The following is a 25,925-nucleotide window of genomic DNA, read 5'->3' as shown; positions in this document are numbered from 1 at the left end:
TCGTCTCAGCTTTTACACTGAAAAGGTCAAGAAAGCTGTTGATGGGCATTGGGTACTCAGACGTATGGCAACGGGGAGGTGGGAAGAGCACACTTCAGCATTACTGTCCTGAGTTCTAGGAGCGGCTCAAACTTTTATATGTGTCTGTGGATTTGGAAGGGCTTCTGTCTGAAAGAACGAGTTGGTAAGATAACTGGATTTTTGTCTGGCCCTTACCATTGAAGCCTAAGGCAAAGATTACATTTGGATGTCATAAAAAGTATTTCGAAAGGTTGCTTAAAATTGCTTCATTAAAAATTTTCCACTTACTGCTCAAAAGCATATTGTAACATGGGATTCAAAAATTCAATAAAAAGTACCCAGATTTCTACTCCCCTAACAATTCAGCTGTTTTGAGTTTCCTACTTCCTTTCCATTCTTTTTTTTTAATAAACACTCACGTGCACAAACACCCATACAAACACACACAAACATACTATTTACATATCGTAACCATGGTGTGCCTGGGATTTTCCTCCTACTGCCTTTAAAGGTGAAGTTCAGTTTATGACTCACATTCACCAGGACATCAGGAAAGGGATCAAATTCCCCACTTCATTCCTGAAGGTTAATGCCTGTGTCATTCTGCCCTCTGTAATTGCCCAGGTTAAGCTATGTTTAGAGTGTGGTAAAGAAAGAGCAGCGCTATTCAACATGTACTTATTACTTTTAAGAGAGCACATTGGATTTAGTTATGGATAGAGAAAAAATTATAATTTCAGTTTTTCCATCAATGATGAAGATCTTGTAATAGTTTGCATCTTTATTTAGAATTTGAGTGCAGCTACATGCTAGGTTCTTGGTGAACTGCTGTGCCCTCAACCTGCACCAGCCCTGCCCACTGCTACTTGCTCATCATGAGTTACCTCCTCACTCATGCCTTCTCTGGTCCCATCACCCTGTATTCCCACCAGCCGCACCTTGTTTATTTCCTTCAAGGCCCTTAATCCAATTTATAACTGCACATTTATTTAGTTGCTTATTGAATGTCTCCTCCACTCTTCTGAGCTCTCTTAGGAAAGGGACTGAATCCAATTTATTCAGCAAGGTAAGGTCATATGATATAAACACAGCTGGTGGATAGAAGCAAAAATGAGGGAGGGTGCCTGGGGACACCCTTGAATTCCTCCAGTGTCTTGTCTACCCGCTGTAGTCTCAATGCCTGAGAGGTCACATATCTGATTATTTAGATATGTCATTTAATGGTCAAATCGCCGACCATTGAGTCCTGTGTTTTTTCCCTGTATGTGAAAAGTATAATCAATTTAATTTTCTTTCTTTTTTTTCTGGCCGCGCCACGGGCCATGCGGGATCTCAGTTCCCCGACCAGGGGACCAGGGATCAAACCCGCACCCCCTGCAGTGGAAGCGTGGAGTGTAAGAAGTCCACAGTCAGTTTAATTATAATCAATATTTATTATACCTGAATCTGGGGTCCACTTACTTGTAGCTTTTCATCAGAGACACCAGAGGTGATTTCTTTCAGACTCCAGCTTGAAATGGAGTATTAACTCCCAGTGCTCATAGTAATAAGTAGGTGTTATTTAAGGAAAGGAATCATTAATGCCCAGCAGCCTTGATCTCTTTTTCCTCCTTGAGTGATGCACTAGATGTTTACAGAATATAAAGGCGAAAACCCTAATTAGATGAAGGGGGCCAAAATACGTCAGTTCTTCAATGTTTTTCGTCAGTAAACAAGCTCATGGAGCAAGAGTGATAGAGACCATCTATCTATCTAAGTTGTGTCAGCTTGCCAGCCACACACGTCCAACAACAAAAATGCCCCAAACTTGCCCTTCAGGGAAAAATCTTTCCACCCACCCTACTCTTGCACTGTCAAATCGATTAGGTAAAGAAGTGGATGGTGGGGACTTCCCTGGTGGCGCAGTGGCTAAGAATCTGCCTGCCGATGTAGGGGACATGAGTTCGATCCCTGGTCTGGGAAGATCCCACATACCGCGGAGCAACTAAGCCCGTGCACCACAACTACTGAGCCTGCGCTCTAGAGCCCATGAGCCTCAACTACTGAAGCCTGCGTGCCACAACTACTGAAGCCTGCGCCTAGAGCCCGTGCTCCACAACAGGAGAAGCCACCGCAATAAGAAGCCCACGTACCGCAACTAAGAGTAGCCCCTGCTCGCAGCAATTAGAGAAAGCTCGCGCACAGCAATGAAGACCCAATGCAGCCCAAAATAAATAAAATAAGTAAATTTAAAAAAAAGAAAAAGTGGATGGTGGAAGAGACCAAAATATACAAGTATTCTTAAGAGTCAGCTGGCTAGTGTCCAAGTAAGAGTTATTTCAGAAAAAGTAGCTTTCTGCAATTCTTTCTTCAGGTGCTGACTATGGCTACACTCAGATATGTTTATATGCCTCACTCACATTTTGGAACAGCGTAAGAATCACTTGTAGGACCTTCTTAGGGCCCTTTTTCGAAAAATCTTAGCTTTCTCAAGGCTTACCTTAAGTCAAGATACAATAATTTCGTAAGTGCACCTGTTAATAGCTGGTTGGTATTACCGGTTACAGAGATAAACCCTTACCCCGTCACTCCTTGGCTATGATTATGACACATGATTTTCAGGTAGCATTTCCTTAGTGACCCTATGGAATGCTTGTTGCAGTTTAGTCCAATGTATCTGACACTACGTATTTTTATTTTCTTTTGGAAAATTAACTCTAATGTTCTTATATGTTTGTTTTGTTGTGTAGTTTTAATTATGTGTTTTAAAATAAGATAATGAATATCTCTTCCTCCTCCCTATTGTCAATAGGTTTGTATTTTATAAGCCTTTACTCATGTTTCCTTGGGGAAATAACCTGTATGGATAAGATTTTTTTTTAATTTAATTAATTAATTTATTTTGGCTGCACCAGGTCTTAGTTGCAGCATGTGGGCTTCTTAGTTGCAGCATGCATGTGGGATCTAGTTCCCCCCACCAGGGATGGACCCCAGGTCCCCTGCATTGGGAGTGCCCAGTCTTACCCACTGGACCACCAGGGAAGTCCCTAAGATTTTTTTTTTCTATAAAAGAAAAATTCATTGAAGCTCAAACTAGAACTCAGTCTTTATTACATGTCCCACTTCCACAAGTATTCTAAAATTGTCTTTTATATTGATACTTGTGACAAACTCTCTCAAATAGAACCGTTCTAGTACTGAATGAAAAGTCTTAAATTAGATTCATTACCTGAAAATGACTCCCTAAAGAGCCAGAGGTTAATGATTGTGGGCCCAGGAAATAATAAAAGTGAGATCCTTCTCTTGGAAAATAAACAAACTAAATCTGCGCTACAAAATATATTTAGAGGGACTAAAAATCCCTCTTTGGTCTCCAGGAGCCTGTATCGGAAGACCCGTGCGATCAACTCCATGTTTAAAGTGAGGAATTAAGATGAGTTTCCTCAGTACCCCCTTTTCCCACTACTGCATTTTATTTAGAGAGGACAGAGGCAGTAAAATTTTTAACAAGAGCAAGGAAATTTTAAAAATTTACTCAAAAATCCTGTTATTTCACAGTATCACAGCTGTTCTCATTTTTCATCTACTCGTTTGTCTATTTGCATATTCATTTCTCAACGTAATCACAGCATCCTGTGATTGTGCTTATGCGATCTGTATATTTCCACTTTACGTCACCCTTTAAAGATAACTATTATTTCGTGCTCTCTCTCGCGGAAGCGTAGCCGTAGGACCAGAGGAATAGCCGACCGGAGGAGAACCCGGGATTTAGCTAGAACTGACAGGCACGGAGTGGGTGAGCGCTGGGCGAAAGCGACCTCGAGGCCCCGCCGCCCCAGGGCCCCCCGACCAGGCCCCGCCCCGCCTTCCCAGGGTTCCCGCCGGCCAGGCCCCGCCCTCTTTTCCGCGGCCCCGCCCCGTCGCCATGTTGTTCCCTCGGTGCTGGACGGGAGCAGCTGTAGTCGGACCCGGACAGTGCTGCGGACGTCAGCTGGCCGCTGGGTCCTCGACCCTCTCTCTTTCCTCACTGCACCCGGACGGGCCGGCCCGGAGCTCCCGGGCTTCCTCCGTGTGGCTGCGAGGTGAGCGGGGCGCTGACTCCCCTCGGGGCCTGGCGGGGGCCTAGGCGGGCTGCGCGGGCGTCAGAGTCTGAGAGGAGCCCGCGGGCCGCGTGTGCGGCCTGGGCCTCGGGCAGCTGGGGCGGGAGGCGTGCGTGGCCCGTGCGGGTCACTCTCCCGCCCCCGGGGTGGCGGGGCGGCCTGTTGCCCCCTGCCTCCTACTGACTGACGCAGGTGGAAAGATGGGGTCGCGCACCCGGGGAGAGAGACACACGCCCGAAGACAGACGCCCAGACGTCCTGGAGACACACACACGGGGAAGGAGATCCATCGACACCTGGTGACACATACCCAAACACCCAGGGAGAGGGACACATCCACACCAACCCCCGGGGAGACACACAGGGTCACACGGAGAAACCCACCCAGGCACGCCAACCCAGCGCACTCCCGCATGACTCATGGAGAGAAAGCAGAGGCGCGCACGATTTGATATTGGCGACCTCCGACCTGCTTCCCAGGTGGATATTTGCTAAGGTGTTGGGGCCACTCGGAAGACCAGTTGGGACGTGTGGGGTGTTATCGGATTCAGACTCTCGCTAGGGTTTCGTAATCGTGTTTCCTCTCTTTCTTTCAACTTAGTATGTAGGGAGGCAAGATGAAAATTTTAAGTGCTGACCAAATAATTGTGGAGGTATCAGTTGGTTTTTGGGTGGTGGTTTTTTTCTTTTCAAATGATGACACATCCCGTGACCGGGGTTCTTTTTAGGAATGACTTTTCTGCTAGTTTCCAAATTGTCACGTGACCACGCTCTTTTTGTAGGATTTCGGAGGCCTGATAAAAATCAATAGATTTTGGTTCCTTTTAAAAAAATCAATTAAAAAAATTTTTCTTCCGGGTTTGTCTTTCTCTGGCATCATTGTAGTGGAAAATACGTAAATTGCCCGTAATCTCAAAAACCGTTGGGTGGAACAAAACTGAAGAGATGAAGGAAGCTCGGTATTCTTCAGCCAGGGACTTTTAAGAAGACTGTTCTTTGTTTCGCTTTTAGAAGCTTAGGTTGAAGTTATCTTCACTGCTTGCCTCCTACTCTCTGCATCTGCTGTGGCCGTCTGGGGCTTTCAGTATTTTTGTGTGGACATTGTAAATTCCTCTTGTTTGTACTAAAAAGTTTCTGGCTTGCTGACTTATTTACTTTGGAGAGTTTTGTGAGTTGGGGATATTTTTGGTTTATCATTTGTGAGGTTAGAATAGACGGAGGAAAACTAAGTAGAACATTGCTGGCCTTGACTGCAAGCCGGGTTCTTGGAGACTAAGAAAATACCTCAGTGCTCTTCCCTCTTGTCCAGCCTCTCCTATTTTCATTTCTTTCTTCCTCAGCCACTTCTTCCATCTAGACTGTGGTACTCTGGAGGCCTGCAGATAAGTTCCTTTGGTTCTAGAGACGAACTTTTAGTCTACCCTCATTTCTTACTATTTCTTGGGCGGCCACTCCAGCACTGGGAGTTCTGTGCATGTAAATCCTGTAAGTACATCATTTCATTTACTTCTCACAGCATTTCTGTGGTATTAGCTCCATTTTAAAGATGAAGAATTTGCTGGGGCGTAGGAGGGGTAGGTCTGGGTGGTGAGGGGGCAGAGCCGGGATTCAGAGCAGGGCTGTGTGAGTTTAGAGTGGTAGTTCTCAGTGGGGGGTGGAGGGTATTTGACAGTGTCTGCAGGCATTTTTGGTTCACACCTGAGAGGGTGTGCTGCAGGCACCTATTGGGTGGAGACCGGGGATGCTGCTCAACAGCCTACAATACACGGGACCCACAGCAAACAGTTGTCTGGCCCAGAATGTCGCTCGCACCCAGGTTGAGAAGCCCTGCTTGACCTCAGTCTGTGTAACTCCAGAGCTCACAGTCAGCGCTTCTCTAGTTCTTCAAATGTGATGTTGGTTCCTATTTAGGGTACCGCCTCCTCATTTTTAGAAAGAGCAGGGGGTGGGGAGGATTTGAGAACTTGAAGAGATTTCCCTTGATTAAGGGACATATTCATTCATTTGAAAGATTGACCAAAAAATTTCTGATAACAGAATCTCCCCCCATCCTTTTTTAAAATATTTATTTATTTGACTGTGCCGGGTCTTAGTTGCGGCACTTGGGATCTAGTTCCCTGACCAGGAATCGAACCTGGGCCCCCTGCATTGGGAGTGTGGAGTCTTAGCCACTGGACCACCAGGGAAATCCCTCCTCCCCTTTTTTCTTCCGAAGGCAAAAGTGTCAGAACTTGAGAGTCACTCAGAACCCTTGAAGCAGACATAGGGAATTTGGTTTCTGTATTATTCCACTTGTCAACAAACATTTTCTGAGTAGCCCGTCGGTTGCTGATACAAAGGTGCTGGTGATATGAAGGGCAATGGGGAGTCCCCACCTCCCTGAAGCTTACAGTCTAATCACAGTCATGAGATCACGTTCTAACTTTGTCCTAGAACAAAATTTATTGCCCAGCCAAGGTCATGGGCCAGGTGTCTTTAAACAAAACAGCTGGGACTTCCCTGGTGGCGCAGTGGTTAAGAATCTGCCTGCCAGTGCAGGGGACACGGGTTTGAGCCCTGGTCCGGGAAGATCCCACATGCCGCGGAGCAATGAATCCCGTGCGCCACAACTACTGAGCCCGCGTGCCACAACGACTGAAGCCCGTGCACCTAGAGCCCATGCTCCATAACAAGAGAAGCCAACGCAGTGAGAGGCCCCCGCACCTCAACAAAGAGTAGGCCCCGCTCGCCGCAACTAGAGAGAGCCTGCGCACAGCAACAAAGACCCAATGCAGCCATAAATAAGTAAATAAATTTGTTAACAATTTAAAAAAAACAGCTGCACGCCAGCACATAGGTACCTGTGTCATGGCATTTACTGTGGGTGGACTTAGGTGAAATGGGGAAAGGTTGATGTGTTTTTCTTTTAAATTTTATTGGAGTATAGTTGATTTACAACGTTGTGTTAGTTTCAGGTGTACAGCAAAGTGATTCAGTTATACATATATGTATATTCATTCTTTTTCAGATTCATTTCCCATATAGGTTATTACAGAATATTGAATAGAGTTCCCTGTGCAGTACAGTAGGCCCTTGTTGGTTATCTATTTTATATATATATATTACTGTATGTATGTTAATCCTAAGCTCCTAATTTGTAAGGTTGATGTGTTTTTGATAGTTTTGTCAGTTGACCACGTGAATATTTACAAGAAACAAATTGGGAAGCCATTCTTGTTGAGCATAAAATTCTTTCTTGAATTAGCCTAAGTAGACAATAGTTCTGCATGCATTTTATCATTGAAATCAAGAAATATGGGGCTCCCCTGGTGGCGCAGTGGTTAAGAATCTGCCTGCCAATGCAGGGGACACAGGTTCGATCCCTGGCCCGGGAAGATCCCACATGCCGTGGAGGAACAAAGCCCGTGCGCCACAACTACAGAGCCCAGCCACCACAACTACTGAAGCCCACGCGCCTAAAGCCCGTGTTCCGCAACAAGAGAAGCCACCGCGGTGAGAAGACCACGCACTGCAACGAACAGTAGCCCCCGCTCACCGCAACTAGAGAAAGCCCATGCACAGCAACAAAGACCCAACACAGCCAAAAATAAAAATTAAAAATAAATTTATTTAAAAAAAAAAGAACAAATAAGCGGTGAAATTTTTTTAAATTGAATTTTGCATTCTTCCTCTGGCATTCTCCAGCCTGTTTTCACCATGCCTAAATCTAGCCCCTTCAGTCCATGTAGTGCTTCATTCTGGTGGCAGATATAACTCTTAGGTGAACTTTGGGAGTGAGTGAGAGGAGTCCAAAAGGGTTGGTTCTGGGAGTTCCCTGGTGGCCTAGTGGTTAGGATTCTGGGCTTTCACTGCTGTGGCCTGGGTTCAATCACTGGTTGGGGAACTGAGGTCCCACAAGCTGTGCAGCACGGCCAAAAAAAGGGTTGGCTCTGTTTAGGAATCACTGTGAGTGTTATTCTGTTATTCATGCGGTCGGCACGGCATCTTTTGTGAGGAGCTTTGCTTTTTGACTCGTGCTGATGGACAGTGTGTTGTTCATTGCTAATGGATAGATTTCTCTGCCTCTTATCAATTTTTGTCTGCTGTGGGGTAGAGGGGATGCTAAATTATACACCTAAAAATGATTGCTATCCTGTGGCGTCTAACAAAGGGATGTGTGCTCTGTTACTACTGGAGGGGTTTTATTCTGGGAAGGATCAGAGGAATTGGTGCAGGAAGAACATCCACTTGGAGGAGTCTTGCTGGATCTGCAGTTGGCTTGCTTCTCTGGCCAGGTTAGGTCACCACATTTCTTTCTTCATAAAATGAGATGCTTTTACTTTATAATGTATGTGTATGAGAATACATGACACCAAGTAAAGACGTCACATAATTGGCTTCCAAGTACAGGCATACCTCGGAGATATTTTGGATTTGGTTCCAGACCATCGCAATAAAGTGAGTCACACAAATTTGGTTTCCCAGTGCTTATAAAAGTTACATTTATACTGTACCTGTCTATTAAGTGTGCAGTAGCATTATGCCTAAGAAAAACAATGCTTGTACCTTAATTAAAAAATACTTTATTGCTAACAGATGTTAACCATCATCTGCGTCTTTAGTGAGTTGTAATCTTTTTGCAGTACTGACATCAGTGATCACAGATCAGCATAGCAAACATAATAATAATGAAAAAGTTTAAAATATTGCAAGAATTATGAAAATGTGACACAGAGACAAGTGAGCAAATGCTGTTGGAAAATGGCGCCGATAAACTTGCTCCATGCAAGGGTTTACCACAGACCTTCAATTTGTAAAAGCCCACAGTATCTGTGAAGTGCAATAAAACGAGGTGTGCCTGTAGTTCTGCCTCAGGCAATTTGCTGGTCAAGCAGCAGGAGGAAATAAGCAAAATGGGGGTGGGGGAGAGAGAGAGAGTGAGTGTGTGTGTGTGTGTGTGTGTGTGTGTGTTTGGGAAACACATCTCACTTGAAAGCTAGCTAGGTAATAAATTTGTTAGTCAAAACCAAGGACAAGAAAACAGGGCCTGTGACTAAGTAGGTCTTCAGCAGAACATTTATTAAGGATTTTTTTTTTTTGAGGGGGTGAACTCACAAAACGCCTCAGCGAGTTTGGAAAGCTGTGATGCAGATGAAAGGTCAGGGTACCTGAGGGAAGGAGGGGGGACCCAGGGGTGTAGGTGGAGAGGGGCCGGCTACCCTGGGTTAGGGAGGTGAGGCCAGAGCTTGCCAGAAAGCCTGGGCATGCCCGCTGGGGAGAAAACTCGGAAAACTCTCCATTTCCCAGCGTGAATCTTGGTATTGTATGTGTAGTGCAGTTGAGCTCTCCGTGTTTCCACGTTCTGGGTTCTTCCATTACTTTCTGTTAGTTTTTGACTGTGGCCGGTACAGGGTTTAGGATGCTGTTGCTTATCATGAACACAGAGAAGATGAGATCTAAGTGAATGTAGGCGAGGTCATAGCTAGATCAGCATGGGCTCGGGAGAGCCGGCCGTGCGTTTTGGAAGAAATATAGAAAGAAGCGAAGCAGGCCATGGAGGCTTCACGCTGGCTTCACTGAACCCGGCTCATTTCATCACGGGGAGTCTGAACACAGGCTCCACTTGTGTCCGAGGCCTGATGCCTTACAAATGTCTACTGTTGTTTGATGGGGATGGAGAAACAGTATGGAACAACTTTCTACATTCATCCCGTGGCCACATTTCATTATCCAAGTGTGAAGGACAGCAGAGCAGTGTAGCCAGTGAACTGAGCTGCTGGGTCAGCGTGAACTGTTTTCATTCCAGGTTCTTATGAACTGGATTAGGTTTGGGGGTACAGAAGCCAAGCTCGTTTCCAGAAGGTTTGTTCTCTTGAGAGTGGTTGTGTTATCAGTGTTAGAGAAGCCTGAAAGACGCCTTACAGATTCCTGTTTCTGGAACTTGCTCTGTAGAACTTTAACAGATAGGGAGTGTTTAAATGATTTAACAGGTTTGCAAATGCTGGAACTCCCTGGGGTGTGGTGTGTGGCTAGGCGATCTCTCGGGTGTGCGCAGTTTCACACTTGCATGTGTAACCAGAGCAGTGATTAGGTGAATACACCTGAACATACATATGTGGTTTAGTTGGAAGTCAGAACAGAAGAGCTGCTTGAAGGCCACACGTTGGTGAGTGCAGAGCATTTTCTAGAATGAGTTCCAGTACTCTTAAATAAAATTTCAGCTATGCTCTTTGGGAGCAAACAGCTCCTACCCTCATATCCTCTTCCACATTAATATTTGCACAGTACCTGAATTTTATCACACTAGCCCTGGGAAACCCCGCCTCACAAAGATACGGTGTCATCGAAAGGAATGTGGTGTGAGCTAACGTGGGGACTGAACTCCCTTGAGCGCCAGTTGTGTGGCATCCTGTGGGCGGCCAGGACCTCTGTGGTGCCCTCCAAAATATCACATACCCTGCCCTGCCTGGTTTCCTGTGTGCACTGTCGCTTGATCTCCCCTCCCTCATCGTCCAGAGTGTTCCATCCCCAACTTCTGCTGCACACAGTTTATTAGGAAGTGGGTCTGCTGGTGGGGAAAGGGGCCCCTGGGTGCAGAGGAGGTGTCATGGGGTCTACCCTTGTGCTTTCCGCCCAGCCAGCCTGTCTCAGTCAGTGTTGAGAAGTGCCTTGTGCCCTCTGGGGTCTGTGTGCTCTCTGGGGCTGGTTTCTCATCGTCAGCTGCTTCTCCCCAAGTTAGGATTTCTGTCTCTTCAGTTTGTCACTGCTGGACCATTTGCTTTCCATCTTCTCGGTTTTGTTGTCTCTCATCTACAGTTGTTCTCTCTTATTGTCCTTTTTGGGTTTGTACATTTTTTAGACCTTTCCTGTCTTCTGATGGGAGTGAAGGTCACACATGTTTGACCTGCCCTGTTTAATTAGACCAGGGGGAAGTTATTTAATCTTTATGAACTTGGTTTATTGATCTATAAAACATGGGTGGTAGTGTCCGACTTGCAGGTGACTTCAAGGTGCTCTCTGCCAGGTACCTAGTAGACATTCAGTGAACAGTGGTGGCTGATGTTACTATGGTCATAGCATTTGTTATTTGAGCAAACAAGAGAATGGCAGTAGGTAGGGAGGGAAGTGGACATGTTTCTTGTGTGGGTGAATGAAGTGGGTAAGACAGAAGAAGAAAGAGATTTTGAAAATGGGGGAAATACTTAGTTTGGTGTTAGATATGTTGAATTTGAACTGCCATCAGAGTACCAGATGAATATATTATAAAGGGGGTTGGAATTCTTATCTGGTGCCCAAGGGGTGGGAGGGTGGAGGTGGGCTTTAGTTTAGGAATCACTGGGTTTTATATCCCAGGAAGATATGGTTTGGGAAGAGGTAAGGTCATCAACCTTGTGGTACATCTCCTTAAGAGCCCGTTAGAAAAGGGAGCCATCTAGGTTGCAGAAAGCCAACGGGGTGAGGGGAAGAGAAAGCAGAAACTATTATCAGAGTAGTTTTATGAACAATGAAGTAGGAAGCATTTTCAAGGTCATTGCCAGGCTGTTTAGACCTAATAGAGGCAGTAATGGTGGCTGAGTCCTGGCTAAGACTTGAAGGTCCTACTGAGGCCTCCAGCTATGGATGTGATACTTACAAGACCCTTTCCTAGTTGGGCCTCCATTACCTTATTTGTTTAAAAAAAAAAAAAGCCTTGTGTACCCTTCTGAGATTTTATATCATGTACATTCAGATAAATCTCTACATCTCAGAGTTCACTGTCTACTAGGCGGGCCTCTGGTGAGAACATTGGTCAACCATGAGTGTGTGTCTCTAGAAGTGTACACAGGGAAGTCCTAAGAGAGGCACTTTTTTCATTATTTAGGGCTGCATGTGCCTTAGAGCATTTAGATGAGGACCGAGGAGAAGCCAATGGACTGGCCATTAGGAGGTCTCTGGTGACTTTTGCTGACATTCAGGGGGATAGAGGGGTTGAGAAGCTGCGTTTAGTGAGAGGGTAGAGGGTTGATCAGGCACAGAGCCGAAATGGGTAGTGATGGCAGAGTAAGTTGGGGCTTGGAAAGCTTTTTGTAAGCGAAGTCAGCTTCAGTACCTTGGTGGGGACAAACTGGAGCATCACTGATGGAGAAGTGGGATGAAGTGAACTTTATATTTCTTTAATTGATCACACGAAATATACAAAAGCTACCTGCAGTGCTCTTAAATTTCTTCTCATTTTGACTTGGTGACAACTTCCTTGAAGAATGGGAGCCTCTAATCTAGTTGAGTCCTGTATGCCAGACATACAGCTGTTCTCTTTAAATAGACCTTGGGAAATTCCACTCCTCTTATTTAATTTCTCTAACAGCCAAAGAGTTCTACCTGCTGTGGCCCTCGTGGTCAGTGTTGCTATACTAACTCTTCCCTGAGCTTATATGGAAGTTCTCCAGCTCTTAACCTTTTCTGCTCCAAATTAAAGATACCAGTTTTCTTATCTAACTTGAAGAGACAAGTCAGAACCAAGGTTCCCTTAAGTTACAGCAGATCATTTAGGAATCACATTTAGTTTGTGTTTTGCTGCTTTAATGTATTTTTCTAACATGCATATTAAAATTTATTTCTTTCAGGACTTCCCTGGCAGTCCAGTGGTTAAGACTCCGTGCTTCCAATGTAGGGGGCGAGGGTTCGATCCCTGATCAGGGAACTAAGATCCCACATGCTGTGCGGCATGGCAAAAAAAAAAAAAATCATTTCTTTCATAATGCAGTCTTCTTCCTGAAGTACCTAGCTGTACTTCCCAGTATAGTTTTCCTATTTTGTGACCTTTATCCATTTCTTTGCATTTTAATTCTGTCCCCCAAAGTGCAGCCTTTATCCCCACTCTTTTCTGTCAAGCATTTCAAGTGCCTTTTTCAGGTGTCTTATTATAGGTAGATTTATGCTTGTTCCTTTTAAGGACTTCATTAAATAAAACAAAGAACAAAATGTGATCCTCACTTATAGGATTAGCAGTTTCCTGTGAATAAGTCTCTTCATTGAACTGTCACAGTTCTTGGTCAAAGTGTAATATTAGGAAAGTCTTATGGGTGAGGGAAATAGTAACGCCACGTAAAGATGAAAGTCTTGAGGGTGTTATGAACTACACAGATCGATCACACGAAATATACAAATATTGCAGACATGTATTGATCATTTCTTGAGGTCCACATTCCTTTAAGAATCTGGTGAAACCTTTTTATACTCTTTCCAGAGAAAGGCTCAAGTACATGCTTCCATCCATACCCTCATCCTTATTTCACATGTGATTCTAGGAGGTGCATTTTCCCCCTGCAGCTCCTTCATTAAGCACACTGGATACCTGTACTGTTTAATACAATACTCATGTAGCTATTTAAGTTTAAACGAATTGATATGAAATAAAATTAACAATTCACTTCTTCAGCTGGACCAGCCGCATTTCAAGTGCTCAGGAGACACATGTGGTTAGTGACGACGGTATTGGGCATAAGAACATTTCCGTCATCACAGGAAGTTCTGTTGGATCATGCTGCTCTGTACTTTCAGGATGATTTAAGAAAATTAAATTCCTTAACCAAATCTGTTTTTTTCTCCTCTCTTCTCCCTTCCCACTCTCTCCACCACTGTTAATGGTTAGTATACCTAACTACAAAGGTGCCTTGTTTTAAGCAAAATTGAAAGTATATATTTCTTTAAAGTTTAATTAGCTCATCTTCATAAAAGAGTACTTACTGAAACGAGTTCCTTAAGTAGAGTGAGCTGCTCTGATATCGTGGTAGCGTGGTTTGATTTACACAGCATCTTCCTTGTCTAGCTGTCTCTGAGGTAATGCTCAGTGGCCACCTAGATAATTTATTTCATCTCCCAAGTTGTGCCTCCAGTTTGGTCTGTTCTTGTGGAATTTTGCTTAATTCTTTTTGTTTTGGTTGACCTTTTGCTGTAAGAGATCACGCCCATTATTACACTTAATGACTTCCTTGACTTGCCTCTCTCATTGTGTGTTTCAGCAAAGACGACCAGGAAGACTGGAAATAAAGGGTGGAGCTAATAGGCTGTTAAGCGAGACACCTGTATTAAGATATGAGGAAACAAATACACCTCAGGCGAAAATAGAAATAATGTAGGGATTATCCATGCTTTTGTTGCCTTGGTTAGTTTCTTCAAGCCTCGGTTTCTCAAGCTATGAAATGAAGTGGCGGGCTTCCCTGGTGGCGCAGCGGTTGGGAGTCTGCCTGGCGATGCAGGGGACACGGGTTCGTGCCCCGGTCCGGGAGGATCGCACATGCCGCGGAGCGGCTGGGCCCGTGAGCCATGGCCGCTGAGCCTGCGTGTCCGGAGCCTGTGCTCCGCGACGGGAGAGGCCCGCATACCGCAAAAAAAATAAATAAATAAAATAAAGAAATGAAGTGGCATGCCTCTCACTAGGGCATTCAGAGTGAGTGCAAAAGGAATGTGTGATTTTGGGGGAAAAAAAAATTGTTCCTAAATTTAAACCAGGAGTGATAAATTCAGTTTAAGGTTTTGGAAGTGAGAGTTAGTCACGGGGTTTCAGATTTGAAAATCTGAAATTTTGAGGAAGCAGTTTATAAACCCAGCCTACTCTCCCTTTGATAACTTGTTAGAGGAATGTCGTTTTTCAGCGTTTCCTGTTGCATTCAGTACTTATTTTAAAGAGGTTTCCTCATGTGACTTCCAAGTAAGAATCAATTTTTTTGTCCTCTCCCACACATTCCCCCCCCACCTTTTAATAGACCTCAAAAATAGAATGGGGGAAGGAACTAATTGAATAGAGAAACACAGAACTGTAAGTACGGTAAGTACAAATAGAAAAATAAGAGTAGAATAACAAGAATGAAGGAGGAAGTAGTTCACTCTTTGTTCTCAGTTTAGCATTCATTTGGTACCTCATCGAATGGAAAGCTTTGTACTAGATGTTGCAGAACCAAAAAAGGACAAATGAATGGATGGCATTAGGTGTTGTGTGTCCCTCCCAGGGAGTTGACGCTGTAATTAGGAAACACACGTACACAACTGACAGATGGTTAAAGCATAAGTGAAGGAGAGCTGTAATAGAGGTGGAATGATGATGAGAATGAGGAGAAAGATTAGGTTTCAGGGGGTGGGGGGTGGGGGTGGCAAAAGTGGGCCTTCGGATGACTAGGATTTTCATAGCTGTTGATGTGTGCGGGGGTCCTGCTAGTCCAAGATAAGGGCCTGAGCAAAGGCTGGACAGTAAATGCCTGTGATAGGTTTGGGGATGGTGACTTGTAGGGATATAATTGAGACAGGCAGGTATATGAGGTTGGATCGCTCTTGGAATGCCATGCCCAAAATCCTGTATAATAAAAGTTATAAAGAAATAAATGGGTTTCATTATCTGTAAGAATGGAGGCAGTTAGATCAATGACCAGTAAATACTGTCTACCTTTAATCCATACAAACATTTCTATTTGAGATATATATTCTCCATGCTTGAGTCTGACTCCCCCTTGGTTTACCGTAATATAGTAATTGGCTTTGGAAGCCAGCATGGGGGTGGAGAAGGCCAGGGAAAAGGCTACTACTGATATACTATCCATAAACAATTGATAGTGCAAGATAAAAGTACACAATAGAAAAGCTGGAAAAATAGTGTTATGAAAAGGAAAGGGTTGGCATACAATGCACTTTTTTTATCTTTAGTTTTGAGGTATTTGCTGAAAGCACGGTTTATTTTCTTTCCTGCCAGTAACCTACTTAACCAACTTCCTGTTCAGATTACTGTGCGCCATGTATGACATGCATTGGTGCCACCACATGGTATTGTAATCCTAATAGAGTATCTATTGTGTGTGTAACTTTCTTATTGAAAAGGATACTGCTGAAGGGACAGGAGATCATCTGTGGCACGTGTAAATCTAATGTTAGGGTCTTACTGCTAATTCTGAGGCCGATGTAATTCCCATACCGTAAAATTCACCTTTTTAATGTATACAATTCAGTTGTTTTTAGTATATACACTAAATTGTGCAACCGTCACCACTATCTAATTCCAGAGTATTTCTGTCATACCCGCCCCCCCGAAAAAAAAGAAAGAAAGCAACCCCATACCCATTAGCAGTTACTCCCGATTCCCTGCAACCACCAATCTACTTTCTGTCTCTATGGATTTGCCTATTCTGAACATTTCATATAAATGGGATAATATATATATGGCCTTTTGTGTGTGGCTTCTTTAAATTATAATGTTTCTGAGGTTCATCCACGTTGTTGCGTGCATCAGTACTTCATTCCTTTCTTTGACTGATTAATCTTCCATTGTATGGATAGGCTACATTTTATTATCTATTCATCAGTTGATGGACATTGGATTGTTTCCATTTTTTGGCTATTGTAAATACTGCTACTTTGAATATTCATGTACAAGTTTTTGTGTGGATGTGTTTTCATTTCTCTTAAGCATATGCCTAGGAGAGGAATTGCTGGGTCATGATGTTAACTCTGTGTTTACACCTTTTTGGGGAACCGCAGAATCGTTGCACCATTTTACCTTCCTACCAGCAGTGTATGAGACTTCTAGTTTTCCCACATCCTCAGCAACACTTGTTATTGTCTGCCTTTTTGGTTTTAGTCATCCTAGTGGGTGTGAAGTGGTGTCTCATTATAGTTTTGATTTGCATTTCACTACCTGGCCAATGATGTTGACCATTTTTGCCCATTTTTAAGTTTTTTTAAAACTTATTATTGTTTAATTTAAAGAGTTCTGGATACAGGTCCTTTATCAGATATATGATTTGCAAATATTTTCTCCCATCCTGTGGGTTGTCTTTTCACTTTCTTGACAGTATCCTTTGAAGCACAAAAGTTTTAAATTTTGATGAAGTTCAGTTTACCTAATTTTTCTTCTGTTGCTTGGGTTTTGGGCTTCATATTGAGTTATTTTTAATATAATCTGAGTTACAGAAAAATTTAAGAAGCAGTTGTCCTGAAGGTCTGGTGGATAGCAGTATTTGATGAAACTTTAAAAGAAAATCATTTCTATTTCATTTCAATTAAGGCATTCAGTCAAGCTAGGCTTTAAGTGAAAATGAAGCTTTAAAAAATACTTTTGAGTCTGCCAACCCCTGCCCAAATTGCAGATTCAAGAGCAAAATAAATTATTTTGGTTGCTTTAAAAAATACACATTTGACATTAAAAAAAGCAGTATGAATTTGCAACCAAATCAGGACTTTGAAGACTGAACTCGGTATTGATTATTCGAGGTTTTCGTGCAGACTTTCATGTTAACCTGTGAGCTTTTACATGGTGTCATCACGGTGTGCACGTTCTTCAAGTTTATCACTTAACAATGTATTTCTACAGACCCGAGTCTCCATGTCTCCTCAAGGGCGGCAGACGATCCCCAATTATGCATTTAGGTCATTTCCATTTGCCCCACTGGGAAAGTCCTTCCTTCCTTCCTTCCTTTCCCTCCCTTCCTTTCTTTCAAGATGGTTTTAGAATGGTATGGGGATGTATTTTTTGGTAGAGTCTAGAAAACTGACAACTCAGGGAAAAGTCTGGGCATTTTTGTCATGGTATAATACATTTCCATTAATTGAATCTTTTTAGAGAGCTTGTTTCATTATAAAAATGAAATTGCCATGGGACTTCCCTGGTGGTGCAGTGGATAGGACTCCGTGCTCCCAATGCAGGGGGCCCAGGTTTGATCCCTGGTCGGGGAACTAGATCCCACATGCATGCCGCAATTAAGAGTTCGCGTGCCACAACTAAGGAGCCCGCGTGCCGCAACGAAGGAGCCCACGTGCTGCAACCAAGACCGCATGCATGCAAATAACTATTTAAAAAAATGAAATTGCCATGATAGGCATGCTGATTTCAGTATTGTCTCTGCACATAGAGGTACGTTTAGGGTGTGCTAGGGGCGCAGGGGAAGGGCTTCACGGGGAGACGAGGTCTAGCTGCATCTCCAAGGGTGAGCAGGAGTTCGCCGCCCACCAGAGAGCAGGAGGAAGGGTTTGTAGTGAATATCCTACTGCAGTCTCAAGTACGAGGCCCAACCACCGCAGTTTTCAACCCCAGAGCTCGCTGATACCATTGGTATTGACAGTTGAGAGGGATCGTAAGGGATCCATCGCAGCTCTACCCGAGGCCTCCCTCCTGCCCTCGCCACAGTCTGCTTTTGATCGCAGCCAGCTACCTTTCTGGACTCCACATCTGTTCAGGTTGTGGGCTGCAGAAGCCATTTCAGGGCTCCGCTCACTCCGAGGGTGTCAGCAGAAACCCTTCCGTGGCTGCTGAGGCCCTGCCCCTCCAGTCCCGTCGTCACAGCTTGCTCCGCTCTCCGCGGCTCCAGGTGTTTGGCCCACGCTGGGCTCTCCCAGGACGTGCGGGGTGCCTTGGCAGGGCCTTCGCACCACTGGTCCCGCTTCCTGGTTCTGGCCCCTCCCCCTTCTCACAGGTTCCTCCTCCTGCTGCTGAGCTTTGTCGGTGGTCAGACCAAATCCCCCAGCAGTGGACTCAGCCTTTGGGGAGGCTGGTCCTAAGGACAGCGTGCGCCTGACATGGTCATGGAGACGCTGCTTTTGAACAGCCCACGCTGGAGACTGGTGCATAGTCTCGCGCTAACGCAGGTGAACACTGCCGGTGGTCCTCTGGCCTTGGAAGTTACCACTTTCTTTAACTGAGCGGCAGGTGAAGTAGCTCTCTGTGTTACAGGATCGTGTTGGATGAAAATGTAATTCCCTTGATAGCTGGAATCACGCAGCTCCGTGCGATGCTCACACCTGGGGCCTGGTCTGACCTAGGGAGCCGCAGGGGCAGAATCCCTGCACTGTTTAAGCTGTTCTTTGGGTTTTGGTTGGGTGTTGTACTCTATAGCACGTACCTCTCATCTGTAAGACTTGCATCAGTTGTAACACAAGAGGGTTTGTGCCCGAATTGTCAGCTCCCCCAACTACTAGCCCCACCTGCCAGGGCCTGAGTGTGGCCTGCATCCTGAGTGCCTGGCCCGGGGAGGCACACACTGAGGACTCCTGCAGAACTGCTTTCCCACCTGCTCCACGCGCTTCTGGGAGGCGCCGCAGGGTTCTGCAGATGTGTGATTGCAATTGCATTTAAAACATGTTCAAACTGTGGAAACTCTGATAGAACTCAGATGTGCTTTATCTATGTGTCAGTGGATTGAATACTAGTAGTTCTGTCAGATTAACTTGTTTTTGTGCAGGTCTCGAAATAAAGCAAGCAAGTGGAAGACGCTTGCCATTGCTACCCCTTCTTTTCATTGTACGTACGAGAGTAACAGGAGAACCCTCTGAAATAAATGCAAAGGCAGCCAAGACTGCCGCGCCTGTGGGTTAACTACTGCGCTTTGGAGTCGGTCGCATTCCGATCTCACTCCCCCCGTGCCCCCCCCACTAGCTGTGTGAGCTCAAGCAAGGACCGTAACGTCTCTGAGTCAGTCTTCATCCATAGGGTAGGGATAATGAGAGGCTTGTGAGGAGTGAACACAGTGAAGCAGAGTCAGTAGCTTGCAGGGCTCAGTCAGTGTTAGCGTGGTGATGGTGGTGATTTTATCCTTAACCCCCAAATATCAAGATTCTGAAGGGTAGCATTTTTTTCATCGATTGAATTGATAAGTTGAAGGCTGCTTTATGTAAGTCCCACAAAAATGCCCTTTGCTTTTAAAAAAGGGAGGGACAGGGGTTTGGAACTGTGGGTTTAGACCGAAAGAGGCTAGTACTTCAGCACAGCTCTGCCTACTCGGCACAGGAAACCTTCACCCTGAATTTGGTCTGTAGGACTGGGATCCTTTGGCTTCCTAATGTCTGCCTGCATTGCCCTCTCGTTTGTTCTGCCCATGACTCTTCTGAAATTTGACTGAAGAAATGGCCATAAAAGAACTCTACCTAGTTTCTGTAAAACTCCCAATAAAGACTTCTTCATGCATCCATTCCACAGAAACTCCCTGCACTCCTATAATGAGCCTGGCACAGTGGTGAACCGCTTTCCCTGTTGTCCATGTCCAAGTGGATCTCCCCGACAGCCCTAGAGGTAGGTACTGCTGTCACCAGAGTCCCCAGAGCTGCAGGATGTCAAATAGCTTGTCCACAAGTCTGTGCTCTTGGCCTTTGGCACAGGGAACCAGTTCTCCTTTCTGACGGTGGGCCTCCATTCGCTCACAAAGTTTCCTCTGTCTGCCTTGGCTGCCCAGAAAGAAGCTTCACGAAATTCTGCACTGCCGTTAGTCTTTGCCTGACGTTTCCTGTGTCACATTGGGTGCCGCTCCCTTGAGTGGTCCTTCTTTTTTCCTTCTTTGTGTTAGCTTTATTCTGTGGAATATGGTTGTTCTGAACCACTCAAAATTTGGGCAGATTTTGAATAATTTATATTTTACATTTCATCTTAACCAAATTTTACAGCTGTCTAAATGGGATACTTAGAAAGGTAGGATGGGTGGGGGCAGGTGAAAAACTTGTTGGAAAACAACAATGGTTAAAGTGTAGTATTTGATTCTAGGGCTATTTTTAGGCTGAGAAAGGTCATGGGCAGCTTTCAGGTGTAGTTTTCCTTTTAAATTAAGAATCTAGCTACTAATGGAAGTCAGACATTTCTTTTGCATTTTAATTCTTGTGTTTACTCTTAAAGTTATGAAAACAGATTGAATGTACATTGCTAAGGTGTGCTTTATGATTTTTTCTTTGCAGATGATGATGTTTGAACTGAACAATTAAGGTAAGATTATGGCTTATGTGACATGCTTTTCTTATGCATATTTCTTTGTAGGGTTTAGCTGATTGCTAAAGTCATGTTTTAGCTTGGGTGAAGAATATTGCCTTTGGGCAGTCCTTCTAAACTGGAGTATAAAAGGCCTTCATATTACATTTTAAGGTAAGTTTTGAAAAGAACGTATCAGGATACCTTTATTCATTCAGCTTATACTAAAGAAGTTTCAAAGCATTTTACTGTTTTCAGAGAAGAAAAAGGGAACATTTTTAATGTTCATAAACTCATTATGTTAATGTAGAGATTGCATGAAGCTAGCTTTTGTTAGATGTCAGTGGGAAATAAGATAGTTTGTATAATTATCTATATCACCATGCATGTTTATATTCAATGCTGCAGTTAGACTCGGAGAGCTGTTTGTGTCTGCATTAGTTGTTTGAGCAAATGCCAACGTACCCCCAAATAGGATATCTGGGAGGCCCCAAACTATAGATGAGAAATGTAAAAAATTGTACCCTATTTCCTGGTGTGTGGGTCTAGCATATCCCAAATTTGTTTGCTCAGAATAAGGGCACAAACTAGGAAATCCCACATTATTATGAAAAAAGAAAAGAACTGTGAAAGTGTCCTGATAGAGTTAATGAATTACAAATCTCAAGGAATTTCTAAGACTTAATTTGGTAGATGTATGTAACCACACATCTGGGTGGAGGTTGTCAGATTGCACAGTCTGGTTTATAATTTGATGTACAGATCCTAACAAGTTGATGCTGTACAATGAAACTTTGTGTCCAGTGAGGCAGTTAGAGACTTATTAAAATCCTGAGATAAATGATAGACTAGAATTCAGCACATCTGTTATACCCTTGTAACACAACGTGGAACGTCTGTGTTTATGTATCTTCAAAATCGTGGGAAAGGAACAATCTTGGGATGGGGGGCTGCTGGGGGAGGTTCCCAGTGTGGGGGATGACTGTGCTGAGCGGTTCTGAGGGCCCCGCGGTTAGTTCGTGAAGCGGGGCTGGGTTCGCCAGCAGAGCGAGCAGCACGTGTCGGGACGAAGGCAAGGGCGAGCGTGAGGGCTGAGCCCGTGGATCTGAGTTTCACTTCCCTGTAACAGTGCGTTTCTGAATGGCTGATGCCAGGAATGGGGAGCAGGGTCAGGTGTCTTGCCTTAGAAGTTGGCCTTAGAACTGAATCTCTGGAGAAGCACTGAAGAATGTTAAGGAGGGAGCATTAGATGCTTTCCTTATGTCAGAATAGTTGGTGTGCTGTTTTGGTTTTGCTACTCTTTTTTTCTAAGTTGAAGTCGTGTAATCAAGATTCCAAAGAATTAAACAAAGGAACCGATTTAGTGCACTGTTACTATGTCAGGAAATTAAAGGGCTTGAGATAGTTTGAGTTTCCTCCCTAACATTAATTTAGCCGGGGCATTGGGCAGAGCCATCCACTGAAGTCGAAAAGTCTCCAAGTAGTACGCACTTTAACTGCCTCACACTTTTGTTGGCCAATTTAAATTGTATTAATTATAGTAGTAATTACTGTAGTAATTTAAAAACACCAATAAGAGTTAGGGATGAGTTGCCACATATTTATAAGAATAGTGTGTAGCATGTAGTAGGAAATGCAGAATTCTTGCACGTTATGGGAATTGTTCAGTTACATTATACTGGGTCATACTTGCATATAACCAGGCGATTGCCAGATAATGTTTGTTTACTGCAGTGATTTTGCAAATTCATCCTAGTCAATACAACAATTATTGTTCATGCCTTTATTACCTTCCCATTGAGGGATTCACAATATCTACTTTCATGTTAAAGTTAATTACCAATTTTGCTCTAGGGCTGTGCTGTCCAATACAGCTGTTGGCTCTTTAAATGTGACTATTCAAATTAGTGAAAATAATATAAAATATTATTTTATATAAATTCATTTATATATATGTATATAATTATATAAAATATAATTTTATATAAATTCATTTTCATTTTATATAAATTCATTTCCTAGCTCCCACTAGCCACTTGTGGGTAGTGGCTGACAGTCCAGATGGAGGACATCTCCATCATTGCAGAAAATTCTGTTAGTGCTACTCTAAAGGTTGTCTTCCTTTACAAATATCTTAAAAGCCATTTAATACTGAAATATTTACAGTTTCAATGATATAATTTGATTCAGAATAATTGGGCAGAAGGAGAATGGGACGCTGTGGAGGAAACAAGATTTGCTGTAAGTTGATAATTGGTGAAGCTAGGTTTAGGGTCTGTGAGGTGTCATCATATTATTCTCATTATTCAGAAATTGTGTATGTTTGAAAATTTTCATAATGAAGAATTAAAACAGAAGCCTTAAATAGGAACAGTGCTCCCACCAGCCTACAAAAGGGCGTCTGAATCTCCGTACCCCCCCAGCCCCCCCCAGGGGACTGGTGGTGGGGAGGGGGAGTTAGTCCTGCCCCAGGGCTTCCCCTAAAGGGTACGCATGGTACCACATTTTTGTTTAATGTTCATTTCATTCCCCCTCGAAACACACGAGTAACAGCCCAGGCTCACATTTGTTCAGAAGAGTTGGAGCTGCCCAAATGAATCTTGTGGGTAGAATGTGCTAGGTTATAATATTATATCAAAAATTCGAGTGGTGCTGACATTAATGTTAGCCAACTCAAAATAGTGTTCCTAATGAAAAGAATAGAGTCCTTTACTCAGTGGTTGGCTTCGGTCTGTTCACAGCCAAATCAGTCAGTTCTGTCTCTGGTTTCCTGCTTACCAGCTCCTATGGTGATGGCGCTGGGAGAGAGAAAGAGGGGGTTGTCTAGAAACCTGCTGGCCTGAGAGGAAAGCCATCAGTGAACACTGTCACCATGCCACCAGAGGGCTGTTTGCAGTTGCTACAGAAACGTGCCCACTTCGGTGTCCTACTGCATCTCTAACAGATGGTGGCAGGGCTTATTGTGAGCCAAGAGGAACGGTTGAGAGGACAGTCTTTGGGGTCAGACTTGGCCTTGAGTGCTAGCCTCAGTCAACGGTGACCCGAAGAAGGGGAAGAATGAGCCCTCAGCAGCTGTCAGAGAGAGTGACGGTCGGGTGGTGCCTGGCACGAGGTGGAGGGCTCAGTAGGTGACATCTCTTGCCGTCCGGTATTCCCTGTGCAGAAAGGAATTGGGGCTCTGTGTTTTATTTCCCTTAGACACTGACATTCATAGAGGCATGTAGAACCATGTACAGGTCTAAAGGAATGTAATGGTACCCTTTTATTTTACAGGGTTCCGAAATCAGAGATCTTGAGATTAAAAATGGCAGGAAAATCATCGCTTTTTAAAGTAATTCTCCTTGGAGATGGTGGAGTTGGGAAGAGTTCTCTAATGAACAGATATGTGACTAATAAGTTTGATGCCCAACTCTTCCATACAATAGGTGTGGAATTTTTAAATAAAGATTTGGAGGTGGATGGACATTTTGTTACCATGCAGATTTGGGACACCGCCGGTCAAGAGCGGTTCAGAAGCCTGAGGACGCCATTTTACAGAGGTTCTGACTGTTGCCTGCTTACATTTAGCGTCGATGATTCTCAAAGCTTCCAGAATTTGAGTAACTGGAAGAAAGAATTCATATATTATGCGGATGTGAAAGAGCCCGAAAGCTTTCCTTTTGTGATTTTGGGTAACAAGGTTGACATCAGCGAGCGGCAGGTGTCTGCAGAAGAAGCTCAAGCCTGGTGCAGGGACAACGGCGACTATCCTTACTTTGAAACAAGTGCAAAAGATGCCACGAATGTTGCAGCGGCCTTTGAGGAAGCAGTTCGAAGAGTGCTTGCTACCGAGGATAGGTCAGATCACTTGATTCAGACAGACACGGTCAGTCTGCACCGAAAGCCCAAGCCCAGCTCATCTTGCTGTTGAAGTTCGAGAGGTTGCCCTTGCGATCTAACCAGGTCACACACATGCACAGATAAGCACAGGGAGGAGACAAGAATTCGTGTTTGCAGCAATGGATCGTGTACTCATAAAATTAAACTAACCATATTGCTGCCTTGTTAGTGGGTGGGAGAAGGGACACATCCACTCACAGGAGAATCTCTTTACGCAGTAATGGCACCTTACCTTTATAAGTTGTAACGGTTGTCTAATAATGTTTAATTTAAATATGTATGTCACAGAGCTAATAAATGAGATGACCAAGACTTTATAATTAAAACAAAACACTTGAGTATTCTAGAAGTTACTGTTTTTTCCCCGGGAAAATGGAGAACTACTTTTTCTATGTGTATATTTTTATGTAATTAGCACTCTGTTCCTGGTTCAGGGAAAACATGTCCTAAAGCAATAATGTTAGATATTAAAGATTAAAATCCAGTGCATTTGCCGTGTAGTCATGTGATTTGAGGATGTGTTCATTCGGTTTAGAATTATGTGCGTGTTCGCTTTTTCATTCTACGTATCAGGATTGATCTCACTTGTAATCACTTGTCGTTTGTGTGCCCCCCTCAACCCCCAACACAGAAGCCGGCTTTATCACTCTTGGAGGAGGTACTGCTTCTGGATTGTACTGTGTGTGCGGGTAAATGAAGACATCTTTATTTGGTCACGTATTTATTCTGTGTCTTCTACGTCACTGAGCTTTGTTTAGTGATTTGGTCTCAAGGAGATTTTTCGTCATTCTGCTGCAATGAGCAGCCTTATTGATAGAGCAAGTTGTAGTCTTTCGTGGGTAAAGTGCACCCACTGCGCCATTCATGCCGATCCCATCCCGCAGAGGCACACCAATGCCAGGCGCACGTGTTAGAGAGGACAGGACCCTTGGCTGTGGAGCGGTGGGTTATCAAGCGACAAGCTTTGGGGGGGCTGTCCTGTGCGGGGGAGTACATTTCGGAACAGCTAGGTTGAGAGATTTCTCTCCCTGGCCCCGCTCCTTGGAACCACTTGACACAGAACGCCAATACAGTAAGCTCAGCTTTTGAAAATCTAATTTCCTAACACAACAGATTTGGCTCTAAGCAAAACATTTTCACATTTTAAATCTGGGGAAATTAAATCTCCTTATAGTCTCAGGTTAGAGAGAGCTGTAGTTTTTATTATTTATAATCAATTCCGCCCCGCCCCACCAAACTATAATCCTCCATTCAGAAAACAAAATAGGAATCCACCAT

The 25,925-nt window shown here is 44.0% G+C and overlaps 1 protein-coding gene across 12 annotated transcripts; it reads left to right on the top strand.

The window, feature by feature from the left end:
* Nucleotides 1-3,916: 3,916 nt before the first annotated feature.
* On the top strand, nt 3,917-24,985 carry RAB9A (RAB9A, member RAS oncogene family). 12 transcript variants are annotated; one of them, XM_060137924.1, is made up of 6 exons: nt 3,917-4,082; nt 4,422-4,579; nt 5,440-5,584; nt 20,013-20,105; nt 20,759-20,786; nt 24,042-24,985. In XM_060137924.1, the coding sequence occupies exon 6, from the start codon at nt 24,073-24,075 to the stop codon at nt 24,676-24,678; it is 606 nt and encodes a 201-aa protein (XP_059993907.1). In that variant the 5' UTR covers nt 3,917-4,082; nt 4,422-4,579; nt 5,440-5,584; nt 20,013-20,105; nt 20,759-20,786; nt 24,042-24,072; the 3' UTR covers nt 24,679-24,985. The 12 variants fall into 12 exon arrangements, 10 of the variants coding, with proteins under 10 accessions (XP_059993907.1, XP_059993908.1, XP_059993905.1 ...); XM_060137925.1 differs by lacking the exons at nt 4,422-4,579; nt 20,759-20,786 and adding an exon at nt 20,838-20,942; XM_060137922.1 differs by lacking the exon at nt 4,422-4,579.
* Nucleotides 24,986-25,925: the final 940 nt, after the last annotated feature.

This window comes from Lagenorhynchus albirostris, chromosome X (assembly GCF_949774975.1).
Source record: "Lagenorhynchus albirostris chromosome X, mLagAlb1.1, whole genome shotgun sequence".
NCBI lineage: Eukaryota > Metazoa > Chordata > Mammalia > Artiodactyla > Delphinidae > Lagenorhynchus > Lagenorhynchus albirostris.
Note: the sequence above shows the minus strand (reverse complement) of the source record. Positions and strands in the feature narration are given on the sequence as shown.